The 16099-nt window shown below is 40.7% G+C and overlaps 2 protein-coding genes across 2 annotated transcripts; both read right to left on the reverse strand.

Moving 5' to 3' along the window:
* Positions 1-143: 143 nt before the first annotated feature.
* timm10 (translocase of inner mitochondrial membrane 10 homolog (yeast)) lies at positions 144-4358 on the reverse strand. The gene is made up of 2 exons (XM_034130177.1): positions 4142-4358; positions 144-1317 (listed from the first exon to the last, which is right to left on the reverse strand). The coding sequence occupies exons 1-2, from the start codon at positions 4210-4212 to the stop codon at positions 1122-1124; spliced, it is 267 nt and encodes an 88-aa protein (XP_033986068.1). The 5' UTR covers positions 4213-4358; the 3' UTR covers positions 144-1121.
* A 286-nt stretch (positions 4359-4644) lies between these two features.
* On the reverse strand, positions 4645-16070 carry LOC117481799. The gene is made up of 7 exons (XM_034129701.1): positions 15876-16070; positions 15025-15140; positions 13962-14932; positions 12982-13080; positions 10268-10739; positions 6792-8858; positions 4645-5437 (listed from the first exon to the last, which is right to left on the reverse strand). Exons 2-7 carry the CDS (start codon positions 15125-15127, stop codon positions 5064-5066), a joined length of 4086 nt encoding a protein of 1361 aa, XP_033985592.1. The 5' UTR covers positions 15128-15140; positions 15876-16070; the 3' UTR covers positions 4645-5063.
* Between the last annotated feature and the right edge of the window lie 29 nt (positions 16071-16099).

Raw genomic sequence — 16099 nt, forward strand, 5'->3', positions numbered from 1 at the left:
ACGGTCTGTCTTAAAGGTACAGGCACATATTTAGGAAACCCAGCCCTCAGAGTGCTACTGTAACAGTAGTGAGACAGGAGGCAACTTCAATGGCTAAGAAATGTGAAGGAAAAATAAAAAATACCCTCATGGCAAAACTTGTGTTGTTATGATAATAGACATTTTTATTTGAGTACTTAATAACATCAAAACACTGTGTAGCTTCAACAATATGTAGCAAAAAGATGCCACAGTGGTGAGCATGTGAAAAAAAAAAAACATCAGTCAAAACATTGTCCTCTCACATAGGGCACAATACAGTCTACACAAGCATGACAATTATGAGTTGAGTCCATCTTCAACACACGTCCACGTTAAGCCGGAGTGATGCAGCTGTCTGCATTGGAGATATTGTTGAGTCAACACAGCACCATCCAGCCCTGACAGAGTAAACTTTATGCATAGCGTCTTGTTTAAAAAGACATGATTCATTCAGTGCTGGTTCTGATCCATCCGTGTATAAATTACTGTATTTTGAGGTTTTGTTCAAAACCTTGTCTACATAACAGACAATGTACGATGTTGTGTAGCAACATTTTGACCCCCGTTTACTTTTACCCCCTTTGAAAATTGATTTTTAACCATGTTCAAAGGGTGATTTGGAAAACGGGGACTAAATGCAAATCATTCCTAGTGTTTGTTTTAACCTGCCACAAGTACCAGACGGTTGGTGCCACAAAACTTCAAATTACTTGAGTTTCTTCAGTAGAAACAGCACCTTTCATTTCGGAGCAGTTAAAAACAAGCACAAAGTATGACTTTAGAAATAATATCCTTTTCTTCTTTCCAGTTATTTTTCATACGATATTTTGAAGGACCAGGCAAAGCTGAATGTACACGAGGCTGGTGGAGAAGTTTCAAGATGTCCTCCTGCTGTCATTCCACCAGATCCTTATCCTCTACTGCAGTGGAGGAAGTAGTTTCTCTCACTGGACCCTTATATTTCTATGCTTTTTGATTTCCAACCCCAACCACTCATTAAAACACAAGTCTCTCACCTTAGAGAAACCAGATATGGCGACCCCATCCCGTAACTTTTAAATCCCCCAAAATGCTCTACTTCTTTCTGTTTAACAGCGTCTCTATTCGCTCCCTACTGCTGCCTTCCTCATAATTTCCTCGTCCTGGACGGAGAGCTCTGTCAGTTTGCGTCCCAGCTTCTCGTGGAGGTCTAGGTATTTTGCCACGCAGCGGTCCAGGCACACCGACTCCCCCTTCGTCAGCTCCGCCTCCTTGTAATGTGGCGGCACACACTTCCGGTGGCAGGCGTTGGTCATTCTGGGAATACATGGGAGTCAGGAGACAGTTAGATTTGTAAAACACGTTAAAACATTTTATTAAAGCTTGTGTGCAAACACATAATAATGCCTGAACATCTTAATATGATGTCCCACCAATATTAGCAGATAGTTAATGTCACTTGGCAAACAAAACAGCTCCATCTGCTGGAACTAAAACATTTTTTTAGATCTTGAGTGCAACTTTTTTGACCAAGTACATTGCTTACAGGGGACATAGTATGCTTGTTTTCAGATTCACGCTTGTATTGGTGCTTGCTACTAAAATGTGTTTGAGGAGTGACTGCATGCTTTTGCCTTGAGAAAAAGCGTAGCAACCAGAGACTATTTCTGATTTCTGATTATCGTGCGATCGTTCCTAATTCTTCTTGTTAAAAATATTTAGGGATGCTCCGATCGCCAATTTTGGGGCCGATCGCCGATCGCCGGAATCAGTATCGGCCGATACCGATCGCCGATCCGATCGAGTGGGCGGGGCCTAAATGGAAGATTTAAACATCACTTTAAATCTTCCATTTAAAGTGATGTTTAAAACTCAGTTAATGGGGCTCATTCACTGGAGCTTCCACAAACAACAATCAACTTAATTATTACATTCAAATTATGTATATTATTCAAGTTTACATTCACTTTGGATAATACCACGGGAGAAATGAGCGGAAGCGCTCTCTCCCTCTCTCTCTCCCCCTCTCCTGACAGCCCATCAGTATCGTCTCATGCAGCTCACTGATCCAGTAATGAGTGACCCGTCAGTGAAGAATAAACATATTTATAACTAGTTTAGCTTGTTCCAGAGGTAGATAAAATAGCTAAGTGTGTTAGGTCTAACTCTTAGTGTGTGTTCTGCTCCGCTCACCGGTCCGTCACAGCGGGCGGAGCTGCAGGATTTCTGCTTCACACACACGTTGCATACCGCTATTTTACTGTCTTTTTCGGACACCTTAAAATAATGCCAGACCGGTGAAGCCATTTTGGCGAGCTTGTTTTGCCGCGCACAGAGAAAAGTGTCATGTATTTTACGTCATGCGATCGGCCCTCGCGATCGGCATGTTTAGAGAGCACCGATCGATCGGTAGAGAGTGAGTATCGGCAGATCTCGATCGGTGACCGATCGATCGGAGCATCCCTAAAAATATTACACTTTTTAGGAAAAGGGATTTAGATTTCAGATTTAGATTTAGATCATAACAAAGACAGATTTAGCTATTTTACTATTAAATACTTGCTTTGTATTTGCAGTGTAGTACTTTTCATAATAATAATAAAAATAATAGGTATCATTGTGTATTTAATATAATAATAATCATTAATACTATTATTTTCTTTGGGAAAAAATGTAAATTAATATTGCATCACTAAGATATATGTACAATAAATAAAACATATTTCAAGACAACTTCACCTTGGGTACACGAAATCATCTTAATTTGTGACAATGAATAGATGCCATAGCAATTACATTGTTACTTCTACATTGATCATAATTGAAGCCCTACAAATTTAAACTGCGGTTTATTACAGAAAAAAATAAATGATATCCAATATTGAGACGAGATCAATGCTGTCAACTTAAAGGGCCCATGTCATGGCCATTTCCACTGATCATAATTCCATTGTTGAGGTCTACTAGAATAGATTTATATTGTGCAATTTTCCAAACTCACATTGGTTTCTCATACAGCATCTCTGTAAACTACGTGTATTCACTGAATTTCACTCTCTGCCTTTAACGGCTCGTTGTAGCTCCAAAAGCTCCAGCCCCCACCCTCCCTGTGAGCCCAGTGTGCTCTGATTGGTCGGGACGTTGTGAATCGCGCTGAGCTCCGTGGAGGTGTTGTTTCCTTGTTAGCGATACACAGCCAAACACAGCCAAACTCATCCTGAGCACACACAAAGTCACAGCCGAAGTAAAAACAATAAGTGTGGCTTGATATTGAGTAAGAAAAAGGTTGATAAACGCTGTGAGAATGGGTCTGCAGAGAGAATTTCGCCGCGATCCCAACTGTCTGTTATCAGCCTGCAGCCAGGGAGGAGAAATCAGCTGAGCTGCCTGCTCCCTGCACACAGATGTGTGTGTGAGGAAGTCCGTGGATTGGTCAATTTGGAACAATCAGCGGGGGCTTAACGTAACGGCTCCTCGGACGTAACGTAATGGCTCCACGGATTGGTCTATTTCGTTCCGGGTACGGCTTGACATCATGCCGTACCCAGAACGAAATGGAAGAATCAAATGGACAATGACGTATCTCCAACGAGGCGTTTTGGGGAGGTATTTTCTGTGTTAGAGTTTTACTCGCTACAGGGTGTACTTTCAGGGTTTGTGACTCTGCACACCGTTTACATGCATAAAAACCTTCATAACACACAAGGGGACGGGTAATAACCGGAAAAGCATGACATGGGCCCTTTAAAGGTAGGGTAGGTAAGTTTGAGAAACCGGCTTTTTTTTACAGGACTTTCAGTCGTTCAACATCGATCAACTGTTCGTTTCAATGGTGGCATGCATGTTCCAAACGAGTTGCTAGATGTAATATTACAGCGTGTGGGGCTCTGCTGAGTGCTGAGAACCAATTAATCTGTCACATGCACTGCAGTCAGTCTACAGTTATTAGGTAGCTAGCATCATGTAGGGACTCTTCATGTGCAGCTAGGTCAAAGCTGGCTAACATTAAGGTGAAACTTTGTAACTGCAACACGACACGTTTAATAAAAACTACGCATGAAGGCCAGAAGACAGTTTAATACTGTCATAAAGCTAGCATTAATGTGTTATAGCTAGCTTAATGGCTAACTTTTTGGCTTACCGGTTGTACATGTCTGACATCATCTCCACCTCCAGCTCCGCCGCCAGCTGCTGCGCCTTCATGGGATCCATGTCTGCTCCTCAGTGCTGCTCTGTCCCCGGCTTTAAACACAAACACGTCGCCCTGGTGATCCTCTGCAGTGGACAGACGACAAGAACTACCCGGTGCTTCTTCTTTAACCTTCAAACCTGCAAAGAAAACACGCGTGTGCCGTTACCGCTCGCACTTCCGGTGTCAATAAAGTTGCATTCAAACTGAGAGCAGAGACAGTGCGCCCTCTCCTTGCTTTTCTGTACATTTCCACAGATTAATATATCATATATATTTCATATTTATTCTGAAACTATCACATTTAAAATCATGAAATATAAAACTGCAAACTATGTGTTTTTTTGTGTTTAAAAAACCTTAGTAAAGTCTTACTGTTTATAATGTACAACAGTCCCTGAGCACTCAAATAATGTATTTTGATTGAATGATTATGTAAAAAAAAGACACGGATGAAAATACAGATTTTTTTTAATAAACCATAATTATGTAATTTACACAACACACTCAGTCTGAAAATTCAAATTTCACTGAAAATATCAAATTAAGACGGATGTGAACAACACGAAGAACTTTTTTCTCTATGTAATCAATGCTTTTGCATATTATTAATAGAAACATGAATAAAACAATATAAACATATTTTAACCTTGTATATTGAACAAAAGGTCAAAACCAGAAGTGTTTCTCCTATGTATACCACCAACTGACTGGTAAAACGTAAAAAAGGACTATACAAATCTGTTATATAATACTTCACAGCAAAATTCACTGAAGTCTGGCATCTCTGTGAACATACACAAACAAAGGGCTTTGCCCACAAGTGCTGAACCTGTCACAACATAGCCAAAAAACTATGCTCAAATACAAAATGTCACTCTGCCTCATCTCCAGTTACATCAACATCGTTCACATCTTCCTCTTCTTCTTCTTCCTCTGGAGTTATTTCAATGTTGTCAAGTCCGTTCAAACACTCTCTGCTCGGAGGCACTTTGTCTGGGGAGTAATGAAGGATGTCCACCTCCACTTCCTCCTCCACCTCCACTTCTTCATTTTCTTCTTGATCGCAGACTGAGGTGTTGCAGAACCCGACAGTGTCTGAAAGAAGGGGGGCAGTTCTCTTGGGGGTCTGTGGGTTTAAAGGAGTTTTGTTTTGTTGAGGCAGATGGGTGTCACTGTGCGACAAGTCTTCATTGTTGAACGAAGTCTGATGTGTATCTGACACTCCTGCATCATGGGCTTTTAGAGCTGAAAAAATAAGAAACCAAGATGGTTTATCCAGATATGAGACATTTTTAGGGGAAATAAACTAGTACATTATTTATATAAATGTGTTGATATCAGCCTTGATAGCATTTAGCCCATCTTTTCAAAGAATAGTTTGAACACTTCAAAAACCTATCTTTTGATCTCTACGATTAAAGACTCCATTGTCTTAAAGGTAGGGTAGGTAAGTTTGAGAAACCGGCTCGAGATCGCTAGAATTTGAAATAACACAACCGGAGAAAATCTGCCACTTCCTTACAGAGCCCCTCCTCCAACACACACGAACGCGCACATGACCAATGAGGGCACGAGATAAGTTTGTGCACAGATGGAAGGCTGACAGGCAGGTAGGCCATCCAGTTATTTTAGCCGGGCCGGCTAAAATGATTGGTCGTGCTTTTTACAGTACTACGGCTTCCACAGATGACATTTTTTATGGATTTTTTGTCAAAGCACTTAAGATATTCATTGCTATCGGGATGTTAAGAGCATTCCATGGAATATAACAAAAAGTGTATCTCGAGCCGGTTTCTCAAACTTACCTACCCTACCTTTAACAGTAGCAAAGCCGTCAGTGGTGAAATTGAAAAATCGAATGAAATGAAAATGTAACAGAAAAAAACTCAAACATACAAGAAAAAACTATATTTTTTATAATATTTGAAAATAAACAAAATGGCAAAAATCTTTTATGAAATTCTCAGATTTAGTCACTACAAACAGCTAAAATGGTAAAAGGTTTTCATCAATTCACTTTGCAAGTTTGGATCGACCTCATCACACTAAAGAGAGGCAAGTGTTTGTTAATTGTTCTAAATCCGACTACAAAATACATTTGATTACGTTAAACCAATCCAGATATTATTCACTGCAAGAGGCAGAATCTGTGGTGTGGAGAGTTTGATCCAACTTTCAAAAGCGAAGGGGAGGGGTTCCTTGACAAAAATACATTATTTGTGTTATTTTCTTGACTTTCTCTTGTTATTCCCAATTTTAATCTCCGAAGAGTTTTGGTTTATTTCCTCATACATTTCTGACTTTATACATTTTAATCAAGTTTTTTGCTTGTATTTTCTGAATTACCTCTTTAAACATATTAAACTCATACCTTGTTGTTTCTGAGTTTCTTCTTGAACAATGAACCCCTAACCATGCGACAAAGTTACATATTCTCATTAGTATGTTGTTTTCCAACCTAACCAATAAATGAAATTGTGAAAGTAGAAGTAGTAGCTTTTCCCTATTTGTTCATACTTCAAATGTTTTACTCTGACTGTTAACAATGCAAGGGCGTGAACATCTTTCAATTAAAAGTAAAGAAAAAAAAACACACTACCTTCATTCGGATTCTTTAGTGGATGCTCCCTCTCAGCTGGTACCTTGGCCTGGTCTTCTCCTAAGAACTCAAAGGAAAACACGGGAGGGGGCTCATCCCCAAACAACCCGGTCCCGTTTGCGTCATCTCGCTGTGATTGGCCACACTCTTCTGTTGACTTGTGGAAGATTTGATTGTGATTTTCATCAACTGGGACATTGAAGACGTGAGACTCCTCAATCCCATCCTTGTTCTGAGACTGAGCATTGTACATTTTAGTCAATTTTTCAGTTCTGCTCCTGCATTCCTTCCCTTCACTTTCAACATCTCTTGAGGTTCTGTTTGTTTCATTTTCCTGGCTTTCTTTTGACCTGCTTGCTTTTGAGTGTCGTTGTTTGATAAGCTTTTGAAACTCCTTCAAATTGACCATCTGTGGCTTTTGGGTTGTCTCACGTTTTCTTCCTGCTGGGATAACAACATCGTTATCGTCTACTACGTCCTTGACGGTGTTCTCGTCACTTCTGGTCTTCTTCAGTGGTATTGCAGCCACTTTAATTATATTCCTCTTCCGTTTTCTAGACCTTGGCTTTGTTTTATCTTTCACCTCCTCCGCAAAATTAATGTCAACTTGCGGTTCTCCGTTGAGATCCTGGCTGATTTTTTCAACAGCGGTAGGAGAGCTCTGCGGTTGACTCATTACAACTTTTTTTTTCTTTGGCCTTCCGCGTCCCCGCTTCACAGGTTCTCCTTCTTTATTCACAATCTGAGCTATACAGGCCTTCGGTTTTAAAGCTGAATCTTCTATGCTTGATTCACTTGGCGTCTCTTGAGTTTTTTTTAAAAAGCCCCTGGTCGTGATCCTTGTCCGTTGTTCAGTTTTGAGATCCCTGGACCCTCTGGTTCCCTCTCTCAGATCTTCTTTAATGGTTGACGGTTCATCTGGTTTCTCTAAATCTTTGTAAGAATGATCGGCCATTTCTCTTGCCTTCGTCAGCACATTGTTGCTCAACGAACCAATGCTCAGGTTTGTCTGCTCTTTGGTTCCATTATTGACTTTCACGCATTCCAATGACAAAAGAGAACTGGCTTCTTGTTGACGACTTTTGCGCTTTCTCTCCCTCCTTTTAGGCACTTCAGCATCGTCTATCGTGACATCTTGTACTTGTTTGCATTTCAAACCTCCCGTTTTCTTCCTGGAAGAAGATTCTTGTTCTGCCACATTTGGAAGACCAGCAGATATTGCTCCAATGTCTTCAACCTCTTTAACCCTCTTCCTCTTTTTCCTGGGATCAGATTTGTCTTCTGCCACATGTGCAGGACCAGCAGATATTGCTCCAATATTTTCAACCTTCTTTAAACTTTCCTTCATTATCCTGGGATCAGATTTCGGTTTCGCCACATTTCCAGGGCCAGCAGATATTGCTCCTCTGTCCTCCACCTCATTCACAGTACAAGATGTGGCCCATGTTCCCCAACTTTGAGGATTTATCCCCAGATGCCATTGCCTTGACCAACCGCTGCCGTTTGTATACTGTGGTACAGATGCACTTTTATTTGGTTTGTGAGTGATGCCACTAAGAGGATATTGTAGTGGTCCGGGGTTACCTGTGAGCCAAGGTCGCCTGTCTAACGTTGTATGTGGCTGGCTTTGACTGCTTTGGTGCGTTGAGTTGTTGATGGTAGGGAGATCTAACGGAGAGAGACATGGAGGAAGCTGCAAATCATCCATGGAAGGTAAAGGATGCGAGGAGAGCGCCTCATTTCCATTTGTCAGGGGTAAAAACTCAAGGATGTTCGGATTGCCTTGTGCAGACGGTTCCTGGCATACCGGGTAATAGGTAAGGGCAGTAACAGTTTTCTGTCCACTGGAGTATAGAGCTGTGGGTATGACTGATCGTGTTGTGGGTGCTTCAGGATATGGACAATTTTGAGTTTTGGGCATTGACGATCCATCTTTTCGCACCATGGCTGTGAAGGGTGGAGGATACTGAGGAAAGCGCTGCTGCTGCTGGATAAGCAAAGAAGAGGGCTGTACAGATGAAAGGCTTGAGCTGTTGGGCTGGTTCTGTGCTGTTAAACAATAGATACCTGTACGACAGGTAAGAACAATGTCATTAATTAATCTTGAGTGTATTCATCTTGAGTGAGAGCAAACAGGAAAGCAGAAGCAGACGTGAGGAAAACAACAACTTAAGTCAATAGGGAACAAAGAGTCTCTTTTCATTTGTATCTCTTCTGTTCAATCCACTACAGAGATTATTATACAACGTCATGGAGGTCTGGAATGAAGCTAAGTGGTCAGTGGATGTGGTGTGAAAACATTTGGCGATTTTGTTTTAATGTTTGTTTCATAACAACGGCCTGTATTTTTTTTATTTATTGTATTTGTGTGAATATGTATTTTATTCACAGTCATATATTTTATGAAATAAGAGATACCTAACTATAACTAGATTAATACAGGTTAGGGCTGTCCCGAATACCATTTTTCGGGCTCCGGATAATCGGTAGTAATCTGCAGCGAATATTCGGCCCGCGCGGCGAACCGCTTCAACACGTGTATTTCGGTTTATTCACGGCATTCGTTTTGTTATTCTACAGTATTGTCGTTTTATAGTTATTTGTTCATGTATACAACCCAATTTATGTTCTTTGAAATTGAAAAGGATATTGCATTGTGCCGAAGAGGCACAAGCTCTTACGTTGATATTGGAGTTTTCAATAAATTCAATTTGGCAACCGCAGTGCAACGAATATCCGAATAACGAAATTGAAACCCGAATAGTACTCCAACGAACGTATTGAAGTACTATACTCCAATACGTTCGAGTACAGCCCTAATACAGGTAAAACGAAAAAATATGGGTTTTTTTTCATTTTGGGGTAAACCGTCCGTTTAACCCTAAAATGTATCATTGAGACAATAGATTGGTGCAGAGATGAGTTATAAAACCCGGAGATTAGTTAGCATTTCACTAATTTGGTTCCATTGTATTGAATTCAACGTTTCTTTTACGTGTTTATGGTTATTATAATATGTGGTTAACACACGCTGAACAGATTATAATGTTTTGTTCCACAAGATAAAATATGTCAGGAAATACCCCCCTGGTGAAAGTCCAAAGCTTCTATGTGTCGTAAAAACAGCAGTTGCTAACAAGTGACTACATAAAACTACACGCTGTACATTAGCTGCCATTAGCTTAGCGGTGGTAATGTGAAGCCATGGGACTGTGACATATTTCCTTTAAAGCCTAACGTAAACTTTTTAATATGTTGAGATTATCCTGCTGCAAAAAACGTGTACATGCAGGACACAAAGCTTATTTTTAGCAATAAAAGAAAAACCCAATGGGGAAATCCTATTGCTTGTGGAGGGATCACTTGTGATGCCAACATCCGGGTTGGCACCACTCTATTGTTAAAGAACACCTTGCAAATATTACGTTAGGTGGAGGAAATAATAAATTGTAGGGAAAAAAAATGGATCTAAATACCTGTAGCTGATGATGAGTGACCAATTTGTGTCCCAAAATCCTGGTAATACACGCACCCGGTAGCACTAGCAGCAGAATGCATCAGACTCTGTGGCTGCTCATTTTCTGAAGCTTGGGCATGGCAAATGGCGGTTGGTTCATTATAATTGGACTTCTTGCAGTCTCTCTCCACGTCTGGCTGGATGTACAGGCCCATCAAGATGTCCTCCAGCAGCTTGTCAATCTGCTCATCACACTCTTCAGTTGAGCCAGGAAGCTTGGGGAGGGGGGCTGACTCGAGGACATTTTGGTTTTGGATTGGGGCAAAGCATTCAGTGGAGAGAAGCTGGGAGTCAGAGGTGGGGTTGGGGGGAGGATGTGGTTCAGGGGTAGCAGCAATAGGTTGAAGAATCGGGGTCTCGGGCTGGACAGAAGAGGGAGGAGGCTTACCGTCTGTAAGGTTTTTCTGTGGCCTTTTGTTGTTGGAACCATCCTTTAGAAAAAATATTAAGATCACATATCTTTAAAAAAAGTCAAGTTGATAAGATTCAAATCATATCTGTTCCTTATTACACGGCTGCTAAGGAGGACAGACCTTTGCTAAGGAGGATCAAGGAACTGTGTGCAGGGTTCTTACACCTTTTCCAAAGTCAAATTCAAGCACTTTTCAAGCATTTTCAAGGTGCATTTTCAAGCTTTTCAAGCATCTTACAGCTGTTGTAAATTACATATTTATATACACATACTTAAACTCAAATGATTATTTCCCTACCTCACATTAAATCAGATGTTCTTTATGCTATAAACAACCAAATGTGTGTTTCATAATAGCATTCTACATGAGGATGAAAAATTAAAAATGTTAGAAAAGAAAACTAAGTTTAATATTTCAAAATGAGTGACCCATCTGTACGTAGACTGGGCATCCCATATAACCTGGCTGAGCCAATATAAAACAATCAGCCAAATAACTTTTCAATATATTATTGATTACTATTTTTGAGGTACTTTTAGGTTGGCAGTAAACACAAGTCAGAGGTAAATGTTGTACTTTTACTCCACTACATGTATTTAATACCTTTAGTTACTTTACAGATGTGGATGAATGATGTGAAATATAATCAAGTGTTAAATCAGACTTTAGTTCCACCTGGAGTAAATTCACAAGCTACTCTGTAGTATACAAAGTCATTCAAACTAGCTGCACCTTTACCAGCTTTGATAACACTTTCATGATCAATCATTATAAAACATATCATATACAATTATTAGGGATGCTCCGATCGCCAATTTTGGAGCCGATCGCCGGAATCAGTATCGGCCGATACCGATATCGCTCTTTTCCTCTCTCCCCCTCTCTCTCTCTCCTGACAGCCCGTCAGTATCTCCTGCAGCTCACTGATCCAGTAATGAGCGACCCGACAGTGAAGAATAAATATATTTATAACTAGTTTAGCTTGTTCCAGAGGTAGATAAAATAGCTAAGTGTGTTAGGTCTAACTCTTAATGTGTGTTCTGCTCCGCTCACCGGTCCGTCACAGCGGGTGGAGTTGCAGGATTTCTGCTTCACACACACGTTGCATACCGCTATTTTATTGTCATTTTCGGACACTTAAAATACTGCCTTGTGAAGCCATTTTGGCGAGCTTGTTTTGCCGCGCACAGAGAAAAGTGTCATGTATTTTACATGCAACGATAGCCTAATCTAAAATGCTCTACGATGGCGTACCTTTCGTGTGGTGTGTGGCTCGTCAGCGCAGACTCTCGCATCGTTATTGTTGCACACTTTGCAGGAGGCTACTCTTGGGCTTCGCTTGACCCTCGTCTTAGCCATGGCTTGTATTTGTCTTCTGCTAGCCAACGCTCGTTGAAACGGCAACCTCCTGGCATACTGTCATCTATCACTCTCATCAGAATGCCCAGGTCACACACGTAACAAAAACACTTGCCGGTCACGCGCATTGCGCGGGAAGGCCGGAGCGGAGCTGTGTTATGTAAAAGCGAAGCAATTAAGCGCGCTCAGACTTCTTTATTTTCTTTTAATCTAAAAAGCGAAGTAAAGCATTTACAATTTCAAGCACTTTATCCCAAATTCAAGCACCATTCCCAAAATTCAAGCACTTTTCAAACCTTGAAAACACCTCGTACAATTTCAAGCATTTTCAAGGATTTCCAGCACCCGTACGCACCCTGTATGTGCATTCGTATCAATCTGCAGCGCAAGAGAAGGAGCGAGGTAAAAAGAGTGCTGGACGTCAGAGATATCAGCAGAAGAAGACGGACAGGAAGTAAACACTTAAGGTAACACGGTATGGTTTCTGGCATTGTTAAAAGACTGGTTAATAGAAAAGAAAATGTGAACAGACTCGGACAGCTACAGAAAACCTTGATCAGTGCCGCTTTCATTTCAAGTTACGTTGCTATAGCCGTAGTTCCAGCAATTGGTACGCCGTGGAACAGACTATTTTTTTTTCTACATAATTTACACACCGACTGAATATAATCCTCTATTTCACACAGCTGAAGCTGTGTCTGCAAAAGGTTATTTAATATATCATAATAATTTAACCCCCTCATTACACAATGCGTGATGCTGAGCTGCTGTCCCTTTAAACACCTTTAGTATTCCATGCATTGTTTCTAGTGAGGGATCTAATTGTAACAAACATCAAATATAATCCAAGTGAATTGGATGACAACTGTCTGTGTATAAAAACAAGGTCACACTTATCTACCTGTGTCAGGGTGAAAGGAAGTGTCAGCGTCTCCTCTGTTTCTTTCCTGCTCACAACTTCCCACGCCTCTCCTGTCTCCATATTCCTCTTCAGCTTCACCTGGGAAGACAATACAGGGAAAGATTAAAATCAAGGATAAAAAAAGAGATATGTTATGACAGTCTGAAAGCATTTTAAACACATCATAGCTTAGATGCCATTATTCTGTCATGAAACTAAATTCTGTTCCTTTCTTTTCTTTTCTACTCTAGTGCAGTTGTGACTCAAAATGTAAGGCTGCAGTGGTTGAGTGAGTTTGATAGCCTGACCTATTTGATGGATGAAAACGTAATTAGCTACAGCAGTTAATGTTGATATCTTTAAATGTAATTTTTGTTTATGAAATAATTCCATAGATATTCATTTTTAAATTAGAAATAACCGGAAACAGCAGGAAATGTTCAAATGTCTGCCATTTGTGCTGCAAAATTTGTTGAAAATTAATCAAAATCGTGATATGGGTTAGTGTAATAGTCAAATGGCAGGAGGCACAATAGGTTTTCAAGGCAAAATAAGTGTAAACATGTTTCTAAATTAAGTATTATGTTGCTGCATAGAGGTCTGGCATACAAATGGTATTCTACAGATTTAATACAAAATATCATTGTTTAGTACAGATAGAAATGGCACACTTTTTTAAATATATTTTTCAATGATACTGAAAATAAATGATCAATCCCTCGGAAAATGTGAATCATATCGCAATTGCAATTTCAGTCAATATATTTGCACGTTGTTTTGGTTTCGTTCAGCCCAAAGGGAGCCTCTATATCCCAGGGATAATTTGGCCTTAAATATTTGACTATGTATAAAAGTCAGTGGAAATGTGTATTCGACATGCTTCACAAGCTTAACATAATTAAGCATTAGAGTTTATGCACATACCTCACTATGCGAGATTCCAGGTTGTTTTCTACTTGAAATAATGAACTACTCCTTACCTTAATAGAAATCTGTGTGGTCTCCATCATGTGGTACACCTGCTTCATCTTAGACATGCTCTTACTGGCTACATGTGCAAGTCTCTTCAGTGTAGACTTTCCTTTACCCTGTCTTATCATCTCATCTCTGTGGCTCGGCTGCTCCGCATTTTCTTTATTGTCAGCTCTTTTGCCATTTGTTTTTCCATCTTCCGATCCTTTCTTAGTCCCTTCCTTAGCCAGCACTTGTAGGGTGTTCTCACATTTAGATGACTGCTGGTGGGCGGCCACTTCCTGAGGTGTTAGGGAGATTGAGTCAACATTAAGTGAAATAGGAAAGGTCACAACGTTGCTGGACAAAGCCGGCGTGGGATTTTCTTCACTGTCAGAGGGGCAGTCTAACGTAGACTCTCCATTGCTCTGTGTTTGATTGTGCATAGTGGGAATATGTGGGCAGGAAGTAGAACGAAAATGTTTATCAAGTGTGATGTTTTGAGATTGGAGTGAGAAATCCATACTTTGAACTCGAGAGGATAAAGGCCCTGGGGTTGGATGTTCAGTTTGGGTTGACTGCGTAAAATAACCTCCCACTATATTTTCAGCAGTTTGCGTGCCTATGGATACACATTTTCCCATTCTGGATGGAGATTCTTGGTCTCTCCTCTCAGCCATCTCATTCTGAACTTGTGCATCCTGCATTGTTCTGCTTTCATTCCTCTGTTTTTCCTCCAAATGTTCCAGTCCTTGAACAAGGTCTGTGATCCCAAACTTTCGGGCTACAGACAGCACGTCCTCCTGCTCTACACCTCCTTTAACCTCCAGCTCCCCTGAGTACAGAAGGCTAACCAGCTTCAGCAGCGTCTGGCCCTTCAGGGCCTGGAGCCGGAGCTGCCGCTTCTGGCCCCTTGGAGGAGACATGGAGGCTGACAGCTTCTCAGACAGGTAAGGACTCAGCGCTGCAAGGATGCAACTGTGGGTTGGGACTGAGATACCTTTACAAGTAGTAAGAAGAAGAAATATGGGTTAATGTTTAACTACTCTTTAAAACGTTAACGTTAAAGGTTGCCACACTGCTCATCCTCACCCTCAGTTTGCAGCAAGGTATCACAGAATCGGGCATTGTGTTGCTGTTTCTGCAGCTCCTCTCGAAGCTTCATCTCATAATCTGGCCACTTGTACCGCTGCATGTCCACATGGGTACTGGGAGCGAGGAGGGACAAAAGACAAGGGGAGGACAGATAAAGCAGTATGGCTTGAATTATTATGAAACTCACACATTTACACCTTCTACTGTTGCTACCATGTACGTATAAACCTACATGATCGCCGGTAGGCTACTGCCCAAATTAAACGTCACCTTAATTTCCATTTTAGAATGTTTTTTATTCTATATTCGTTTATTTAATTGTCAATTGTTAAAGCCCCTCGCATGCTGCCAATGTCAATACATGCATATACACTCGATACGATTTATCTACTACATTTTAAAGCTATTTCTCTAAATGCAAGCATGGTTTGAAATTTCCTAAAATATACAAAATGTCACTTTAGCTTTGAAGAATTACCATAGCCTACGCAGCACGTGGTGGAGAACTGCGCTCGAGCAATGTCAACTCAAATGTCAACCTTGGTGAATGTGATGGTTAAACATTTAATTTGACTTAAGATTGTAATATTGTATTCTACCAACCATAGTCAACATTCAGCACATTGGGGCTACAACTTAGCTAGCAAGTTAGCAGAAAAATAAACCAGAAATAAATAAACATGCAATGTCCACCGTATTCACACTCACTAGCTTAATAATGCAGTCCGTTGCAATACATGTTTATTTAACCTATTTATACTGACAGCCGTGCAACTCAGTGTGGTCAAGTTGTTAGCTAAGCGCTATGCAGCTAACATGGGGTAGCATTAGCAGGAAAGTACACTCACCTGTAGCATTCTACACGAATTGCACGAGCAGAGGTATTTTGGGTTACTTCAGTGTATTTGCACTTCCAAAGGAGAAGAAGCTTTACATGTATAAACTAACACGGTTCCTACCGTCGCATCTGTTGTGTTGCGCATAGACTGTAAAGGTGTTGCGTCTTAATCTCAAAGCGCCACCTACTAGCCGCTCTGTGAAATGACACTTAGGAAAACTAGCATAACATGAC

The sequence above is a fragment of the Trematomus bernacchii genome, unplaced genomic scaffold (assembly GCF_902827165.1).
Source record: "Trematomus bernacchii unplaced genomic scaffold, fTreBer1.1, whole genome shotgun sequence".
NCBI classification, from domain to species: Eukaryota; Metazoa; Chordata; class Actinopteri; order Perciformes; family Nototheniidae; genus Trematomus; species Trematomus bernacchii.